Source organism: Mustelus asterias, chromosome 14, assembly GCF_964213995.1.
Source record: "Mustelus asterias chromosome 14, sMusAst1.hap1.1, whole genome shotgun sequence".
Lineage (NCBI taxonomy): Eukaryota > Metazoa > Chordata > Chondrichthyes > Carcharhiniformes > Triakidae > Mustelus > Mustelus asterias.
The window spans coordinates 81487958-81507406 of NC_135814.1; the positions used below are offsets into that span (position 1 = coordinate 81487958).

Here is a 19449-nt window from a genome sequence, read left to right on the forward strand (position 1 = left end):
GTTCTTTTTCACACAAAGCACCTCAGCTTATCACACTCACCTTAATCTGCAATAGTCTACTTATTCCATCAACTATTTAATTTATTTTAAATTTATTCGATTTTTCTCCAATTCCAAATTCTAACCATCCTCTGTGTAAAAAGTCTTTTTCCAAACTTTTATTTTTTTTTCTGATCATTGTTACCTTTTGCTATTGTATTGCCTCATTTAACAATCACAACAATTTTCCATATTTGCTAATCTTTTATAACCTTGAAGTCTATGTCCTGGGGGTGGTACAATAACAGCGCCAACCAAAGAATTCCTTTAATTAGTCACTTAAGGGCTTCCTTTGGCCCAAGGATAACCAGGCCCATCAATACCATCCCCCACATTCCCCCATGATACAATACTGGTAGAGCTGCATTGGTAACAGGTAAGGCCATGCCCCCCCTCCTGCCAGCATGGTTCGTCATTTATATAAATGACATAGATGACTATGTGGGGGGCTTATTAAGTTTGTGGATGATACAAACTTAAGGTTCTGGACAAGAGATGCGGGGATGTGAGGAAGAAGATTTTAAAACAATGAATGGTATTGACCTGGAAAAGTGGATAAATTGATGATTTCAAAAGGAAATTGAATTGTGCACTTGAGGGAAATAAACTGTGGTATTGGAACAGGAGAATGGGACTGACTGGATTGTTCTACAAGGACCCTTTGTGGACTTGATGGGTCAAATGGCTTCCTTCTGTGTCATAAATGACCCTATGCCTACAGCTTAATCACCAGCCAAAGATTAGGTTCTTTAAACTAATGGAATACAGCTGCCTGAGAACTTTAAATATGTGCAGGAATCATAGAATCATAGAAACCCTACAGTACAGAAAGAGCCCACCGAGTCTGAACCGACCACAAACCCACCCAGGCCCTACCCCCATATCCCTATATATTTTACCCACTAATCCCTCTAACCTACACATCTCAGGACACTAAGGGCAATTATTTTTTAGCATGGCCAATCAACCTAACCCACACATCTTTGGAATGTGGGAGGAAACCAGAGCACCCAGAGGAAACCCACGCAGACACGAGGAGAATGTGTAAACTCCACACAGACAGTGACCCAAACTGGGAATCGAACCCAGGTTCCTGGAGCTGTGAAGCAGCAGTGCTAACCACTGTGCTACCGTGCTGGAATATGTCACACTTAAATTTATATTACCAGCGGCTGCAGCCATGTGTTCATCCACGCTAAGGAGGAGTTCCCAAGCTGCAGGCTGTATGTCACCATACATATCTTCAGTCAGTATAGGCGCAGCTTTGATCAACAAAGACAATGGGGCAGGAGAAAGGCTCATCACCTACAAAAAGGAAAGAAAGATATCAAATGAAATTGTAAACTGTGCTACGTTGCAGCAGCAATGGAGGTAATTCTAACTACAAGATATATGTTTGGGGTCACGTGGGATGTTAAAATTTATAAAAATCTCAAACCCAGCTTTAATGGAGGGAGAATGTGGGTGCGAGGATGGAGACTGACCCATTAAATACTATACTGTGGCCGCGTGACATATATTTAACATGTCTTCCAGGTTTAACCCTGGCCAGTCCATGTTTTCTCGTTCTTGGAAATCCAGGGGCCAAAAAGAGGCTAAGACTACTTTGTGGAAAAATAGGAAACTTTAGAGCAGTGCTTGTGGCCCAGGAGGAGTAGGAGTACATCCTACAAACTTTACAAGCTTACATTCTTCACCGTCTGTCAGAAGACAGCTACTCATCACTTCTCCATCCCCTAGGACCGGAATCTTCTCACGGATTAGCTGACCAACCCACCTGAGCACCAACCCCCACCTAAGATTGTCCATGACACCCCTTTAAACCCTGGAGATTCAGACCTTGCAGAACCCTGAATCCTCAAACAAAATTCCTCCCCCTTTCCCCCTCTCCTCCCTTCTGTCTACAAAACCTGCTCCAGCCAAGATTAGGGCAAATAACACATTACAGTAACTTTAAGTTACTTAACTACATATGAAAAAAATTGCAAAGGGATCAATGCATACAATATTGAATATGATGCAATACAATATGCACAATATTTGCACAATCCACTAAATATAAAGTGTACAAAAATTTGAAACAATGTGACAAAATGGACAAAATCTTGACTGATGGATCCTCTAGCAATCCACATGACAGTGGATTAGTATCCTGAAACTTAATGCTGTGTCTTTTTAACTCCTCACAAGGACCTCGACCCCCTCCACAAAATCACCTGATTCCAATCCCTGTCTCAGCTGATCTGTTTCTGAAACTCTCCTCCATTTTTTTGTTACCTCATGCCTTGACTATTTAAGATTCTCCTGGCCAGCCTCTCATTTTTCCTTCCCATGTCTGCTCATCTAAAACTTTGCTACCCATATCTTTACTCATGCCAAATCACATTCACCCATCACCTCAGTGCTTCCTGAATGACACAGGCTCATGGCCAGACTTTGCCTCAATTTAAAATTCCCATACTTGCTTTCAAATGCCCCATCTCTAAGCTTCTCCAGCCACATGAACTTTCAAACTCTTGATGCTCCTCCAATTCTATGCATCTCCCATTTTAATCACTACCAGTGGAAGCCATAGTTTCAGTGGCCTTGACCCCAAGCTCAGAAATTTCTTCCTAAACTTCTTTAACTCTCTAACTCTCACTTCTTCCTTACAATGCTCTTCAAAACCTATCACTTTGACCAATCTTTGTCCTGATATCATCTTCCGTGGCTTGCTGTCAAAATGTTTTTTATTGACAGTGCTCTTGTTAAGCTACAACACTGGTATCTACCCGGCAATGTTGAAAATTGCCCACATATGTTCTGTACACAAGAAACAAGGCAAAGCTAACCCGGCCAATTATCACCCCATCAATCTACTCTGAATCATCAATAAAGCAACAGTGCTATCAAGGAGCATTTACCCAGATTAACCTGATCACTGATGCTCAGTTTGGGTTCTGCCAGGGTCATTCAGCTCCTGACGTCATTACAGCCTTGGTTCAAACATGGACAAAAAAGCAGAACTCCAGAGGTGAGAGTGACTGCCCTTGACATCAAGGCAGCATTTGACATGTGTGGCATCAAGGAACCTTAGCAAAACTGGAGTCAATGGGTATCGGGGGTAACCTTTCCTCTGGTTAGAGTCAAACTCAATACAAAGGAAGATAGTTGTGGTGGTTGGTGCTCAATCATTTCAATTCCACAGATCACTGCAGGAGTTCCTCAGGGTAGTGTTTTAGGCCCAAGCATCTTCAGCTACTTCATCAATGACATTCTTTCCATCACAAGGTCAGAAGTTGGGATGTTCACTGATGCCTGCACAATTTTCAGCACCAGTTGTGACTCCTCAGATACTGAAGCAGTCCATGTCAAATGTAACAAGATCAGGTCAATGAGCAGGCTTGTGCTGACAAGTGGCAAGTAACATTTGTACCACAGAAGTGTCAGGTATTTACCATCTCCAACAAGAGAGGATCTAACCACCGCCCCTTGACATTCAATGGTATTACCATTGTTGAATCACCCCCCTGTCAACATCGGGGGGAGTTACCATTAACCAGAAACTGAATTGGACTAGCCATATAAATTCTGAGGCTACAAGAGCAGGTCAAAGGCTAGGAATCCTGCAGTGAGTAACTCACGTCCTGACTGCTCAAAGCCGGTCCATAATCTACAAGGCACAAGTCAGGAGTGTAATGGAATACTCTCCACTCGCCTGGATGAGTGTCGCTCCCACAACACTCAAACATTCCATACTATTCTACACAAAGCAGTCCGCTTGATTGCTACCCCTTCCACAATCCATCCACCATCGATGAACAGTGGCAGCTGTGTGTACCATTTACAAGATACACTGAAGGAACTCACCAATGCTCCTTAAGCAGAACCTTCCAAACCCATGACCATTGCTATCTAAAAGGACGAAAGCAGCAGATACCTGACAACACCACCATCTAGAAGTTGCCTTCCCAGCCACACACCATCCTGACATGGAAATATATTGCCGTTCCCTCACTGTCACTAGGTCAAAATTCAGGAACTCCCTCCCTAACGACATTGTGGGTGTACCTACGCTACAGGGATTGCAGTGGTTTAAGAAGGCAGCTTATTAGCACCTTTGCAAGGGAAACTAGGGATGGGCAATAAATGGTGGCCTAGCCAACAATGCCCACACCCCGTAAATGAACAAGCAAATAAAAAAACGCCTTGGAACATTTTGCCTCATTAAGGGTACTATATAAATTCAAGCTTTTGTTAATTTAATAGCTTGAAGTGCCAGCTGACCATCATCACATTTTGTACTACAAATCAGCAGTGGGAAATAGTCCTGGGTTCAATAAAGGCAGATATCTACCCACTGAAGCCCCACACAAATTTCCATTGTAATTTCGGGTAACAAATGCAAATGAGGTAGCTTTAGCTTGGGACTTTGTAGATCCCAGTTTCCATCATTTCCACCTCATTCATTCACATTCTCCCTAATGTAAAATGAGAAACAGTGCTCTCTTGGTGCCATGGTAAAGGCACATGAAACTTAAGGCCTAAACTGAATCTTTACAGATGCAGTACAAAACTTATTGTTTAGTCATTTTATTGCTTTTATTTTGTATTGTTATTGTTAATTTCTTTATCCATCAACATTCATACATTTGGCAGAGGCTTTGTCTCTCCTAGTTTTAGACAAAGTACAATGTTTCTCTCATTGGGACTTCTCTGTATATGCTTCCTGAAGGAACAGGATGAAGAGCAACACAAAAGCAAGTGAGGCTGCACCAGATGCGTAAGGTATTCACCCATTGGGTTCTGCACCTGATACACTAGGCAGAGGTGGAAATCAAAGAGCAGTTTCTACAAAAGTGTCATTACCTAAAGGAAGATATAACAGACATACTGTAAGTAGACTCATATAAAGTGTCACTCTCCCGGTGGCTTTTAAGATCACCACTGATATTAATTTCTATGCTGAAGTCATTTCAAGTTGCCACCGGAGATATCAATAAAATTTTACATAAGTTCACAAAGATTTAGATGCTATGTTCGCTAGTGTCTTGATCTGCTTCCACATGGACAATTAGCAGCAACATGAAAGGATGCATCAAGTTAGAGTGGCAGCATTCCCTACAATTGAAGATTACATTATTGCACTTTCATAGCCAGAGGCACTTTGTCTCAATGTCTATACCTGCATTACAAGAAAGATTCTACTCACGATACTCAGCTAACTTGAAACCAGTAGCTCATTATAAGTAAGAATTTATATCTATAATCTTTCAATTCTAATCGATATCCTGCAGCATTTCAGAGCCAATTAATTACTTGTTAAGCACAGAAACAATAATGAAATTAATTACATAGATTTAAAAAGAATTGGCAGCAGAGTAACAGATAATTTGTCACAACAATTTCTTGTCTCAGAGATAGAAAGCTGTCTCTTGACTGACACATCAAAAACTGCATTAACCATCCATTTTGTCATTCCCATGTTTCTTTTCTGTGCATCAAATGAAACTGTTCCATTCATGCCAACTTTCAAGCATAGAAATTTTATTGTGAGCAACAAAAAGGAATCTTGTGGGCTTCCAATGACCATCATGTCATCTGTGGCCTCTTACATATAGCCTTCTGCTTCTCCTAGGTACTGTCTGGGTGTCAGACATTTGTGAGCTAAATGGCTGCTGTATTTCTTGGGACTATAGTTGCCTATACTGCACACTAGCTAAGTCCCAAGATGGAGCATGGTGTTCTTGTGCTGCTCATGGGCAGCTCGTCCTTATATCTTTTCAGCCAGATTTGTTTACACTTTAGGACGTTGGCTGGAGGGGCCAGTGATGTAGGAGCTTGAAAGACAGCAGTATTACACAGGCTCTTTGTTGCCATGCCAATAATACTGGTCACTTTCTCTGCATCACCAGCAAAACTGTGTATAAGGTTATGAAGGGCATAGACAGGGTGAACAGTGGGAAGCTTTTTCCCAGGTCGGAGGTGACGAACACAAGGGGGCACGGGTACAAGGTGAGGGGGGCAAGGTTCAACACAGATGTCAGGGGAATGTACTTTACACAGAGGGTGGTGGGGGCCTGGAATGCACTGCCAAGCAAGGTGATTGAGGCGGACATGCTGGGATCGTTTAAGACTTATCTAAATAGCCACATGAACAGACTGGGAATAGAGGGATACAAAAGAATGGTCTAGTGGGCACATGAGCGGCGCAGGCTTGGAGGGCCGAAGGGCCTGTTCCTGTGCTGTATTGTTCTTTGTTCAATCCATTGAAGAATGGATGTAATAGTGAGAATGAAATAAGGTTAGTATGATGTATGATGCTTTCAGCAACCTTCTCCTACTGGGCACTTAAGTCCTCTGATATTATTCCTATAAGTCAATAGCCAATCTCTTCACATCATTCAATGAGATCCTCGAAGGACCATTCATATAAGTTAGGTCAGATATCAGAATGACACATAGGATGAGGATGCAGAATCTTGTCCATTTGAACATAGGCTCTTAGAAGTTTCACAAGTCTGACTATTGTGGCTATCTTGGATTTGAAATTGACCTAAAAGTTATGACAATATCACACTTAACAAACATGTCAGGTACTACATGTGAGAATTTTTAATTAAAGCACCAGACTCTTTCAATATGATTTGGGTTTCTCCTGAACAATGGCTGCCTTCTTAGGAACTGTTAATAATATATCAATGTAATTCATTGGCATTCTGGGACATCATGAGGACATAATAAGGTGCTACGCAAGAATGCAAGTCCATTTATGATGGTTCTCTGATCATTTTCAGCTTCCATGAGTGAGATGCTGGGCAGATGGTCCATGCAAGGGCTGGTATTCGGGTAATTCTCCCTCCCTGTGTGGATAGTGTTTACCTTCCATTGATTCAGTGGGATTGGAGAGGTATTATATCTCTTTGCTTTATTGTCTACAAACTCAAATCCAAGTGTCTTGTGCCGCCCTGATGCACCTACACTAGGTCCAATTTCTTGTTGCAGTACAAACTGTCAGAGGCAAATCCATAGTTTAAAATCAAGAAGACTGGTCTGATAAAAGATGTAACATGAAGCTCAACATGTGGCTAAACAGCTGGTATAGGTGGGAGGGTTTCAGATATCTGGACCATTGGGATCTTTTCCAGGGCAGGTGGGATGGATTGCATCTAAACTGGAGGAGCATAAATATTTTGGCCGGGAGGTTTGCTAGTGTCACATGGGAGGATTTAAACTAGTTTGGCAGGGGGGTGGGAACCAAAGCAAAGGTGAATTAACTGAAGAGGAACTAGAGAGTAGGGCCAGTAAGGCTCAGAGGAAAAGCAGGCAGGGTGTGGTTGCTGATCAAAGAGGGTCTGGTGGACTGAAGTGCATTTATTTCAATGCAAGAAGTGTAACAGGTAAGGCAGATGAACTTAGAGCTTGGATTCGTATTTGGAACTATGATATTGTTGCCATTAAAGAGACTTGGTTAAAGGAAGAACAGGATTGGCAGCTTAACGTTCCAGGATACAGATATTTCAGGCAGGATAGAAAGGGATGTAAAAGGGGTGGGGGAGTTGCACTACTGGTTAAGGAGAATATCACAGCTGTACTGTGGGAGGATACCTCGGAAGGCTTATACAGCGAGGCAATATGGGTAGACCTCAGGAATAGGAAGGGTGTAGTCACAATGTTGGGAGTTTACTATAAGCCTCCCAACAGCCAGCACGAGATAGAGGAACAGATATGTAGGCAGATTTTGGCAAAAGTAACACAGTTGTATGGTGGGAGATTTTAGCTTCCCCTATATTGACTGGGACTCACTTAGTGCTAGGGGCGCGGATGGGGCAGAGTTTGTAAGGAGCATCCAGGAGGGCGTTTTAAAGCAGTATGTACATAGTCCAACTAGGGAAGGGACTGTACTGGACCTGGTATTGGGGAATGAGCCTGGCCAGGTGGTCGACGTTTCAGTCGAGGAGCAATTTGGGAACAGTGACCACAATTCAGAAAGCTTTAAGGTACTGACGGATAAAGATAAGTGTAGTCCTCAAGTGAAGGTGCTAAATTGGGGGAAACTAATTACGACAATATTAGGCAGAAACTGAAGAACGTAGATTGGGGGCAGATGTTTGAGGGCAAATCAACATCTGGCATATGGGACACTTTCAAGTGTAAGTTGATAGGAATTCAGGACCGGCACATTCCTGCAAAGATGAAGGATAAGCATGGCAAGTTTCAGGAACCCTGGATAATGACAGATATTGTAAGCCTAGTCAAAGAGAAAAAGGAAGCATTTGTCAAGGCCAGGAGGCTGGGAGCACATGAAGCAAGTGTGGAATACAAGGCAAATAGGAAGAAACTTATGCAAGGAGTAAGGAGGGGTAAAAGGCATAATGAAAGGTCATTGGCCAGCAGGATTAAGGAAAATCCCAAGGCTTTTCATACATATATAATGAGCAAGAGGGTAGCCAATGAGAGGGTTGACCCACTCAAGGACAGGGGAGGGAATCTATGCGTGGAGCCAGAGGAAATGGGCGAGGTATTAAATGAGTACTTTGCGTAAGTATTCATCAAAGAGAAGGACTTGGCGGACGATGAGTCTGGGGAAGGGGGTGTCGATAGTTTGGGTCATGTCAAGATCAAAAAGGAGGAGGTATTGGGGTTCTTGAGACAAGTCCCCAGGGCCTGATGGGATATACCCCAGAGTACTGAGAGAGGCAAGGGAGGCAATTGCTGCGGCCTTGAAAGAAATCTTCGTATCTTCACTGGCCACAAGGGAGTTCCCAGAGGATTGGAGAATAGCCAATGTTGTTTCTTTGTTTAAGAAGGGTAGCAAGAATAATCCAGGTAACTACAGGCCGGTGGGTTTACGTCAGTGGTAGGAAAATTATTGGAGAAGATTCTTTGAGACAGGATTTACTCCCACTTAGAAATAAGTGGACATATTTCTGATTCAGATGGAAGGGGAGAAAGTTTGGTCCCAAACCAGTGTCCTCTGTTTGAACAGAGGGAAATATGATAGGATGAGGGATGAATTGGCTAAGGTAGACTGGGAGAGCAGGCTGGCAGGTAGGATAGCTGAGGAACAGTGGAGGATTTTTAAGGAGATCCTTTTCAGTTCTCAGCAAAAATATATTCCAGCAAAAAACAAGGATTGTAAGAAAAGGGAGAACCAGCCGTGGATAACGAAGGAAATAAAGGAGAGTATTAAAATAAAAACAGCTGCGTACAGAGTGGCCAAAAATAGTGGAGAAACAAGTGATTGGGAAAAATTTAAGAAACAACAAAGAGAGACTAAGAAAGCGATAAAGAAAGGAAGGATAGACTATGAAGCTAGGCTAGCAATTAATATAAAAAATGATAGTAAAAGTTTTTATAAATATATAAAAAGGAATAGAGTGGCTAGAGTGAATGTTGGACCCTTGGAGGACGAGAGGGGGGAGTTAATAGTGGGAAATGAGGATATGGCTGAGTCTTTAAATAAGTTTTTTGTGTCGGTCTTCACGGTGGAGGACACAAATAGTTTGCCAAATATTAACGATAGAGGGTTGGCAGCAGGAGAAATACTTAATACAATTAATGTTACCAGAGAGGCAGTGCTGGGTAGACTAATGGGACTGAAGGTGGACAAGTCCCCGGGTCCGGATGGAATGCATCCCAGGGTATTGAAAGAAATGTCAGAGGTAATAGTGGATGCGTTAGTGATTATTTATCAAAACTCGTTGCATTCTGGGGTAGTGCCGGTTGATTGGAAAACGGCTAATGTTATGCCGCTGTTTAAAAAAGGAAGGAGACAAAAGGCGGGTTACTATAGGCCGGTCAGCTTAACGTCTGTAGTAGGGAAAATGCTGGAATCCATTATTAAAGAAGAGATAGCAGGGCATCTGGATAGAAATGGTTCGATCAATCAGTCGCAGCATGGATTCATGAGGGGAAAGTCGTGCTTGACGAACATGTTGGATTTTTATCAAGATGTGACTAGGGCGGTTGATGGAGGAGAACCGGTGGATGCGGTGTTTTTGGATTTCCAAAAGGCGTTTGATAAGGTGCCCCATAAAAGGCTGCTGAAGAAGATTAGGGCACACGGAGTTGGGGGTAGTGTGTTAAAGTGGATTGGGGACTGGCTATCCGACAGGAAGCAAAGAGTCGGAATAAATGGGTGTTTTTCCGGTTGGAGGAAGGTAACTAGTGGCGTGCCGCAGGGATCGGTACTCGGGCCGCAACTATTTACCATTTATATAGATGATCTGGAGGAGGGGACGGAGTGTAGGGTAACGAAGTTTGCAGACGACACAAAGGTAAGTGGAAAAGTGAATCGTGTGGAGGACGGAGAAGATCTGCAGAGAGATTTGGACAGGCTGAGTGAGTGGGCGAGGATATGGCAAATGGAGTATAACGTTGAGAAATGCGAGGTTATACACTTTGGAGGAAATAATAACAAATGGGATTACTATCTCAATGGAAACAAATTAAAACATGCTACCGTGCAAAGGGACCTGGGGGTCCTTGTGCATGAGACGCAAAAGCCCAGTCTGCAGGTACAACAGGTGATCAAGAAGGCAAATGGGATGTTGGCCTATATTGCGAGGGGGATAGAATATAAAAGCAGGGATGTCTTGATGCACCTGTACAGGGCATTGGTAAGGCCGCAGCTGGAATACTGTGTGCAGTATTGGTCCCCTTATATGAGGAAGGATATATTGGCATTGGAGGGAGTGCAGAGAAGGTTCACCAGGTTGATACCGGAGATGAGGGGTTTGGATTATGAGGAGAGGCTGAGGAGATTGGGTTTGTACTCGTTGGAGTTTAGAAGGATGAGGGAGGATCTTATGGAGACTTATAAGATAATGCGGGGGCTGGATAGGGTGGAGGCGGAGAGATTCTTTCCACTTAGTAAGGAAGTTAAAGCTAGAGGACACAGCCTCAAAATAAAGGGGGGTCGGTTTAGGACAGAGTTGAGGAGGAACTTCTTCTCCCAGAGGGTGGTGAATCTCTGGAATTCTCTGCCCACTGAGGTGGTGGAGGCTACCTCGCTGAATATGTTTAAAGCGCGGATGGATGGATTCCTGATCGGTAAGGGAATTAAGGGTTATGGGGATCAGGCGGGTAAGTGGTACTGATCCACGTCAGATCAGCCATGATCTTATTGAATGGCGGGGCAGGCTCGAGGGGCTAGATGGCCTACTCCTGCTCCTATTTCTTATGTTCTTATGTTCTTATATTAGCGAGAGGCAACATGGTTTTGTGAAGGCGAGGTCATGTCTCACTAACTTGATTGAGTTTTTCGAGGAAGTAACGAAGATGATTGATGAGGGTAGGACAGTGGATGTTGTCTACATGAACTTCAGTAAGGTCTTTGACTGGTACAGAAGGTGAAGTCGCATGGGATCAGAGGTGAGCAGGCAAGATGGATACAGAATTGGCTCGGTCATAGAAGACAGAGGATAGCAGCGGAAGGATGCGTTTCTGAATGGAGGGCTGTGACAAGTGGTGTCCCTCAGGGATTATAGCTGGGAGCTTTGCTGTTTGTAATATATATAAATGATTTGCAGGTTTAATTAGTAAGTTTGCGGACGACACAAAGGTTGGTGGATTTGCGGATAATGATGAGGACCGTCAGAAAATACAGCAGGATATAGATCGATTGGTGACTTGGGCGGAGAGATGGCAGATGGAGTTTAATCCAGACAAATGTGAGGTAATGCATTTTGGAAGGTTTAATACAGATGGGAAATATACAGTAAATGGCAGAACCCTTAGGAATATTGATAGGCGGAAGGATCTGGATGTAAAGGTACACAGGTCACTGAAAGTGGCAACGCAGGTAGAGAAGGTAGTCAAGAAGGCACATGGCATGCTTGCCTTCATCAGCCGGGACATTGTGTTTAAAAATTGGCAAGTCATGTTGCAGCTTTATAGAACCTTAGTTAGGCCACACTTGGAATATAATGTTCAATTCTGGTCGCCACACTACCAGAAGGATGTGAAGGCTTTGGAGAGGGTACAGAAAAGATTTACCAGGATGTTGCCTGGTATGGAGGGCATTAGTTATGAGGAGAGGTTGGAGAAACTTGGTTTGTTCTCACTAGAACGACAGAGGTTGAGGGGCGACTTGATAGAAATCTACAAGATTATGAGGGGCATGGACAGAGTGGATAGTCAGAAGCTTTTTTCCAGGGTGGAAGAGTCAATTACTAGGGGGTATAGGTTTAAGGTGCGAGGGGCAAGATTTAAAGTGGATGTACGAGGCAAGTTTTTTACACAGAGGGTGGTGAGTGCCTGAAACTCGCTGCCGGGGGAGTTGGTGGAAGCAGATACAATAGTGACTTTTAAGGGTTGTCTTGACAAATACATGAATAGGAAGGGAATAGAGGGATATGGTCCCCGGAAGGGTAAGGGGTTTTAGTTCAGTCAGGCAGCGTGGTCGGTGCAGGCATGGAGGGCCGAAGTGCCTGTTCCTGTGCTGTAATTTGTTCTTTGAAATATTTCCTACAGTAACGTGAGAATGGGTTATTATTACTTTAGTTCTTGTGACAGAAAGAAAAGCAGGAAGTAGTCTTGACTGTCAGTTGAACACCAACTCCAACGAATCACGCCTGGGGAATCCGGACCAGAGTAATTCACGTGGTGGGAGAGAAAGCTAATTTAAATTATTCGAATCTGGCCTGAGAAGCGCTGCTAGTGGCAGCAGGATTCTCTCCTACTTTCTCACTGGCTGCAGCACTTTGACTTCATTCCAGAGAATCATGACCATTAGATCAGGTGAGCAAATGCTTGGTCAAAGACATAGGTTTAAATGAGTGTTTCCAAGGAGGAAGGGGAGGTAAAGAGGCAGAAAGTTCAGGAATGGGATTTGTGAGCTTTGGGCCTTGAAAGTTGAAGACATAGAACATAGAACATTACAGCGCAGAACAGGCCCTTCGGCCCACGATGTTGCACCGACCAGTTAAAAAAAAAAACTGTGACCCTCCAACCTAAACCAATTTCTTTTCGTCCATGAACCTATCTACGGATCTCTTAAACGCCCCCAAACTAGGCGCATTTACTACTGATGCTGGCAGGGCATTCCAATCCCTCACCACCCTCTGGGTAAAGAACCTACCCCTGACATCGGTTCTATAACTACCCCCCCTCAATTTAAAGCCATGCCCCCTCGTGCTGGATTTCTCCATCAGAGGAAAAAGGCTATCACTATCCACCCTATCTAAACCTCTAATCATCTTATATGTTTCAATAAGATCCCCTCTTAGCCGCCGCCTTTCCAGCGAAAACAATCCCAAATCCCTCAGCCTCTCCTCATAGGATCTCCCCTCCATACCAGGCAACATCCTGGTAAACCTCCTCTGCACCCTCTCCAAAGCCTCCACATCCTTCCTGTAATGTGGGGACCAGAACTGCACACAGTACTCCAAGTGCGGCCGCACCAGAGTTGTGTACAGTTGCAACATAACGCTACGACTCCTAAATTCAATCCCCCTACCAATAAACGCCAAGACACCATATGCCTTCTTAACAACCTTATCTACTTGATTCCCAACTTTCAGGGATCTATGCACACATACACCTAGATCCCTCTGCTCCTCCACACTATTCAAAGTCCTCCCGTTAGCCCTATACTCAACACATCTGTTATTCCTACCAAAGTGAATTACCTCACACTTCTCCGCATTAAACTCCATCCGCCACCTCTCGGCCCAACTTTGCAACCTGTCTAAGTCTTCCTGCAAACTACGACACCCTTCCTCACTGTCTACCACACCACCGACTTTGGTGTCATCAGCAAATTTGCTAATCCACCCAACTATACCCTCATCCAGATCATTAATAAATATTACAAACAGCAGTGGCCCCAAAACAGATCCCTGAGGTACACCACTTGTAACCGCACTCCATGATGAATATTTACTATCAACCACCACCCTCTGTTTCCTATCCGCTAGCCAATTCCTGATCCAATTTCCTAGATCACCCCCAATCCCATACATCTGCATTTTCTGCAGAAGCCTACCATGGTGAACCTTATCAAACGCCTTACTAAAATCCATATATACCACGTCCACTGCCTTGCCCCCATCCACCTCCTTGGTCACTTTCTCAAAAAACTCAATAAGGTTAGTAAGGCACGACCTACCTGCCACAAAACCATGCTGACTATCACCTATCAATTCATTACTCTCCAAATAACTATAAATCCTATCCCTTATAATTTTTTCCAACATCTTGCCGACAACAGAAGTGAGACTCACCGGTCTATAATTCCCGGGGAAGTCTCTGTTCCCCTTCTTAAACAATGGGACAACATTCGCTAACCTCCAATCTTCTGGTACTATACCAGAGGCCAACGACGACCTGAAGATCAGAGCCAGAGGCTCTGCAATCACTTCTCTTGCCTCCCAGAGAATCCTTGGATAAATCCCATCCGGACCAGGGGATTTATCTATTTTCAGACCCTCCAGAATATCCTGCACATCCTCCTTATCAACTGTAATACTGTCTATTCTACTCCCTTGCAACCCAGTGTCCTCCTCAGCTATATTCATGTCCCCTTGCGTGAACACCGAAGAGAAATATTGGTTCAATGCTTCACCAATCTCCTCCGGTTCCACACATAACTTCCCTCTGCCATCTATAACTGGCCCTAAACTTGCCCTAACCAACCTTCTGTTCTTGACATACCTATAGAACGCCTTAGGATTCTCTTTAACCCTATCCGCCAAAGTCTTCTCATGTCCCCTTTTAGCCCTTCTAAGCTCGCTCTTCAACTCCCTCTTAGCCAATCTAAAGCTTTCTAGTGCACTACCCGAGTGCTCACGTCTCATCCGAACATAAGCCTCCTTTTTCTTTTTAACCAACAAAGAAACTTTTTTGGTGCACCACGGTTCCCTAGCCCTACCAATTCCTCCTTGCCTGACAGGGACATACCTATCACAGACTCGCAGTAGCTGCTCCTTGAAAAAACTCCACATGTCGGACGTTCCCAGTCCCTGTAATCTCCTAGTCCAACCTATGTTTCCTAATTCTCTCCTAATAGCCTCATAATTACCCTTCCCCCAGCTAAAACCACTGGCCCGAGGTTCATGCCTATCCCTTTCCATCACTAAGGTGAACGTAACCGAATTGTGGTCACTATCACCAAAATGCACACCAACTTCCAAGTCTAGCACCTGGTCTGGCTCATTTCCCAGCACCAGATCCAATATAGCCTCACCTCTAGTTGGCCTGTCTACATACTGAGTCAAAAAACCTTCCTGCACGCTTTGAACAAAAACTGACCCCTCTAACGAGCTAGAGCTACAACAATTCCAGTCAATATTAGTCAAGTTAAAATCCCCCATAACAATTGCCCTATTACTTTCACTCCTAAGCAGGATTGACTCCGCAATCCTTTCCTCAACCTCTCTAGAACTTTTAGGAGGTCTATAAAAGACTCCCAACAGGGTGACCTCTCCTCTCCTATTTCTAATCTCCGCCCATACTACCTCAACAGATAAGTCCTCATCAAACCTCCTCTCTGACACTGTGATACAATCTCTGACCAATAATGCTACCCCTCCCCCTCTTCTACCTCCTTCCCTACTTCGACTAAAACATTTGAACCCCGGGACCTGCAGCATCCATTCCTGCCCCTGCTCTATCCATGTCTCTGAAATAGCCACAACATCGAAGTCCCAGGTACTGATCCACGCTGCAAGTTCACCCACTTTATTGCGAATACTCCTGGCATTGAAGTATACACATTTCAAACCCTGCTCCACCCCACCTCTGCAATGCCGTGCATTGCAGTCCCCATCCATGCATCCCTCACTTTCAGCCCCACTACTCAGGATCCCTCCCCCCCCGCCCCGAATCAGTTTAAACCTCCCTGCATGGCCTTAGCAAATTTACCCCCCAGGATATTGGTCCCCTTCTGATTAAGGTGTAGACCATCCTTCTCATAGAGGTCACACCTTCCCCAGTACGAGCCCCAATTGCTTAAGGTGAAAAGAATGAAATCAGGAGGCCAGAATTGGAGGAGTGCAACTATGTGAGAATGTTGTCAAGTTGAAGGTTACAGGAATAGGGATGGGAAGGCCATTAAAGGCTTTGAAAAGAAGGATAAGAATTGATGTATTGCTTAACTGGAAGCCAACGTAGGTCAGTGAGCACGGGTTTATGGGTGAATGGAACTTAAGCATTTTGAATGACCTCAAATTTAGGACCAGGATTTCAGTAGCAGATGAGCTGAGACAGGGGATGAGTTGGGTGGTGTTACAAAGGTATTACAAATAGGCAGTGTTAATGATGGTGTGGATATGTGGTCAGAGGCTCAGTTTTGGGTCAAATATGACACCAAGGTTGTGAACAATGTAGTTCAGCCTCTGAGAGTTACCAGAGAGAGGGATGAGGCTAATGGCTAGCTAGGGAACAGAATTTACTGGTGGGAACTAAAGACAATGACATTTTTCTTCCGAACAATCAGGTAGAGGAAATTTATGTTCATATAGTATTTGAGATTTGACAAGCAATTTGACAATTTAGAAACATCGGAGGGATTGAAAAAAGGTAGTAGTGAGATAGGGCTGGGCATTGTCAACGTTCATATGGAAACTGACCCTTTTTTATGATGATGTCATCAAGTACCAGCATGTAAAAGAGAAATAGAGGTGGACCAAGGATATATCCTTTGGGAATGCCAGAGGTAAAGGTGTGAGTGAAGAGAAGCCATTGCAGGTGTTTCTCTAGCTGTTGATTAAGAGGAACAGATTGTATAGATAGAGAGAAGGGTGATAGGGAACATCGGCTGGTTGGAAAGTATAGGACTAAGGGGCATGATACAAAAACTAAAATTATAAAATACACATAAAAGGGTGAAGATTAGAATTCTTATCTGTAAATGTGAGATCAATTGTAATTTAAAAGCTGAGATTGTTAAATTTTTGTTACCTAAAATAATTACTGCTATTTAAGGACAAAGAGAAATATATGGAGTTGGTTGGAGATCAACCAGAATTGCATTAAATGGCATAATAGACTTGAGGGGCAAAGTGGTCCACTCCTCTTCTCATGTTCCTCTGGCTTTTATTCAATAGATAAAAATGGAATGAGGTGAGTACAGTTCCATTCAGCTGGTTGGCAACAGAGAGACATTGAAGAAGAATTGTGTGGTCAATTGTGTTAAACATAGATTGAAAAGGGATAGTTTGCCTTCATTGTATTCACACTGGATGTCATTTGTGGCTTTTATAAGTACTCTTTTGAGACTGGGGACAGGGCTAGATGCCTTATTGCAGGGATTCAAACATGAAAAGTTGCCGGGCAAATGGCATAGATTTGGGAGGTGACAATGCCTCCAAGAACTGTGGCATGGAAAGGGAGGTCAGAGATGAGGCAGTTGTTTGCAAAGATATAGAGGTCAAGGGTTGTTCCTTTGAGTTGAGGGATGATGATAGATTAGAAGGAGAGAGGGACAACATCTGAGTAGAGGGAACCATTAACAATATATTATATTGGAGCAGGAAGGGAAGTTGGGTGATCAGCAGTTTAGTGGGAATTGGGTCAAGGGAGCAGGAGATACATCTTATGAATAGGATGAGCTCAGAGAGGGCATGAGAGAAGATAGAAGAGAAATTAGGGAACGATGGAACTTTAAGACTAAAACAGATGATGCTTGGGCCATTGAACTAAGGGAAATGATTGCTAGAACAAGAAACTTAGAAACCCTACAGTGCAGAAAGAGGCCATCGGGCCCATCGAGTCTGCACCGACCACAATCCTACCCAGGCCCTACCCCCATATCCCTACATATTTACCCGCTAATCCCTAAGAGTAGTGAGGTTGCACTAAATCAAGGAGTTGGCCCTGAATTGGGGTTGCTCTGGAGGTAGGAAGTTGTAGAGTTGGAGGAGGGAAGAGAATTAGGGAGGAGTGAATCTAGACCATGGAGAGTATTAAAACATAAGTGAAAACTATAAATTTGATGCACTAGAACAGTACAATGCATTGTTTTTTTCTGAGTGGGAAAAATTGACTAATCTTAGTACCTTGAATGAGTAATCATTAATAAATGAGAATGATAGCATGCATGCATCAGATTTTGGCCCCAGAGTAAAAACAAAAGCAGCAAATAACTTTATAACTATACCTGAGTCCTAATGTATTTCAACATTCCAGAATCCTTTTTTCCTTCCAAACTTGTAACAGGTATTCTTTTTTTCAAAGAAGGTGTACGTAGGCATGACTTTTCAGAACACTGGAAAGGAAAGCTAATCAATAAATATTTAAATGCACTTGAAAATTTATCATTTAAGCTGATAGCCCAGAATGTCTGTCTTTGGTATTGCTCAAGCATGAATGACATTTATTAACAATCTATTAATGGATTGATTTTCCACCAGCTAGTACAAAAACAGCAAAACTTAGTTGTGATTCAAGATAGAAAGGGGGACTATGGTGCATTTGTTGTACAACTATACCCTTCAGCTTAAATTTGGTCCACTTTCTCATTCTTATCCAAGTCTGGATTTCCAAGTAGCAGCAGTCACTGTGAAACATCAGGGAGGCTACGCGTTTCCTGAATTTCATGGTTGAGGAAGTAGCCACCTCAGTCACAGTGGAAGTCCAGGATAGAAGCTGATTGAGTATCCAGAAGAGTTGAAAGAGGTAGCAAATGCATGAGTATTTCGGGTGTATGTCACTTATTACTGGAGGCTTCTGGGAATGACAACACCTTGAAGGCAAGCAGTCCAGACCATGGCACCAGTGGGAAAGGGACTGCATAGGAGGGAAAAGCAAAGTCATTTTAGGAAGTTCCATAGGAGGACAGACCGGCAATTCATTATCTGTCAGCGTGAGCCCTGCTTGGTGTGTTGCCTCCCTGGTACTAGGGCAAAAGGACATCATGGAGATGGTGCAGGATACTCTGCAGGGGGATGGAACCGAGCCAGCGGTTGTTGTACACTTCCACACCAATGACATAGAGAGAGTATTGATATCTTATAGTCAGACTTTCAGAGATGAGGGAAGAGTTAAAAATAGGACCTCAAAGGTATTAATATCTGGATTAATCCCAGTGCAATGAGCTAGCAAAGGTAGAATGGGACAACATGGAGGATGAAGGTGTGGTTTGAGACATGGTGCAGAAGGGAGTGCTTCAGGTTCTTGGGACATTGTGACCAATTGTGGGGCAGATGATACATATTCAGAAGGGATATGTTGCACCTCAGAGGGACTGGGACCAATCATATAGGAGAGTGTTGGATTAAAGGGTAAAGAATGGGAGGATTAGATTAGAAATGGAAGAAAGCAAGGAACATTCTAAAGTAGAATTTCTAAATTTGAAGAGCATTAACTTCAATAGAATAGGAAGGGATGTTGCCTGGGTAAAATGGAACCAAGGATTGACAGGAGAAATGGTAACCTAACAATGGGTGGTTTTTATGGAGGAAGTGTTTCAGTACAGGCATATTCCAA

The 19449-nt window shown here is 43.5% G+C and overlaps 1 protein-coding gene across 1 annotated transcript in view; it reads right to left on the minus strand.

Annotated features, from left to right (window-relative positions):
* unc80 (unc-80 homolog (C. elegans)) overlaps positions 1-19449 on the minus strand; it is a 505340-nt gene that overhangs the window by 251957 nt on the left and 233934 nt on the right. Inside the window, exons 30-31 of the mRNA XM_078227718.1 lie at positions 18122-18229; positions 1206-1344 (exon numbers count right to left, since the gene is read on the minus strand). Of these exons, the coding sequence (XP_078083844.1) occupies positions 1206-1344; positions 18122-18229 (247 nt within the window). The remainder of the gene's footprint in view (positions 1-1205; positions 1345-18121; positions 18230-19449) is intronic.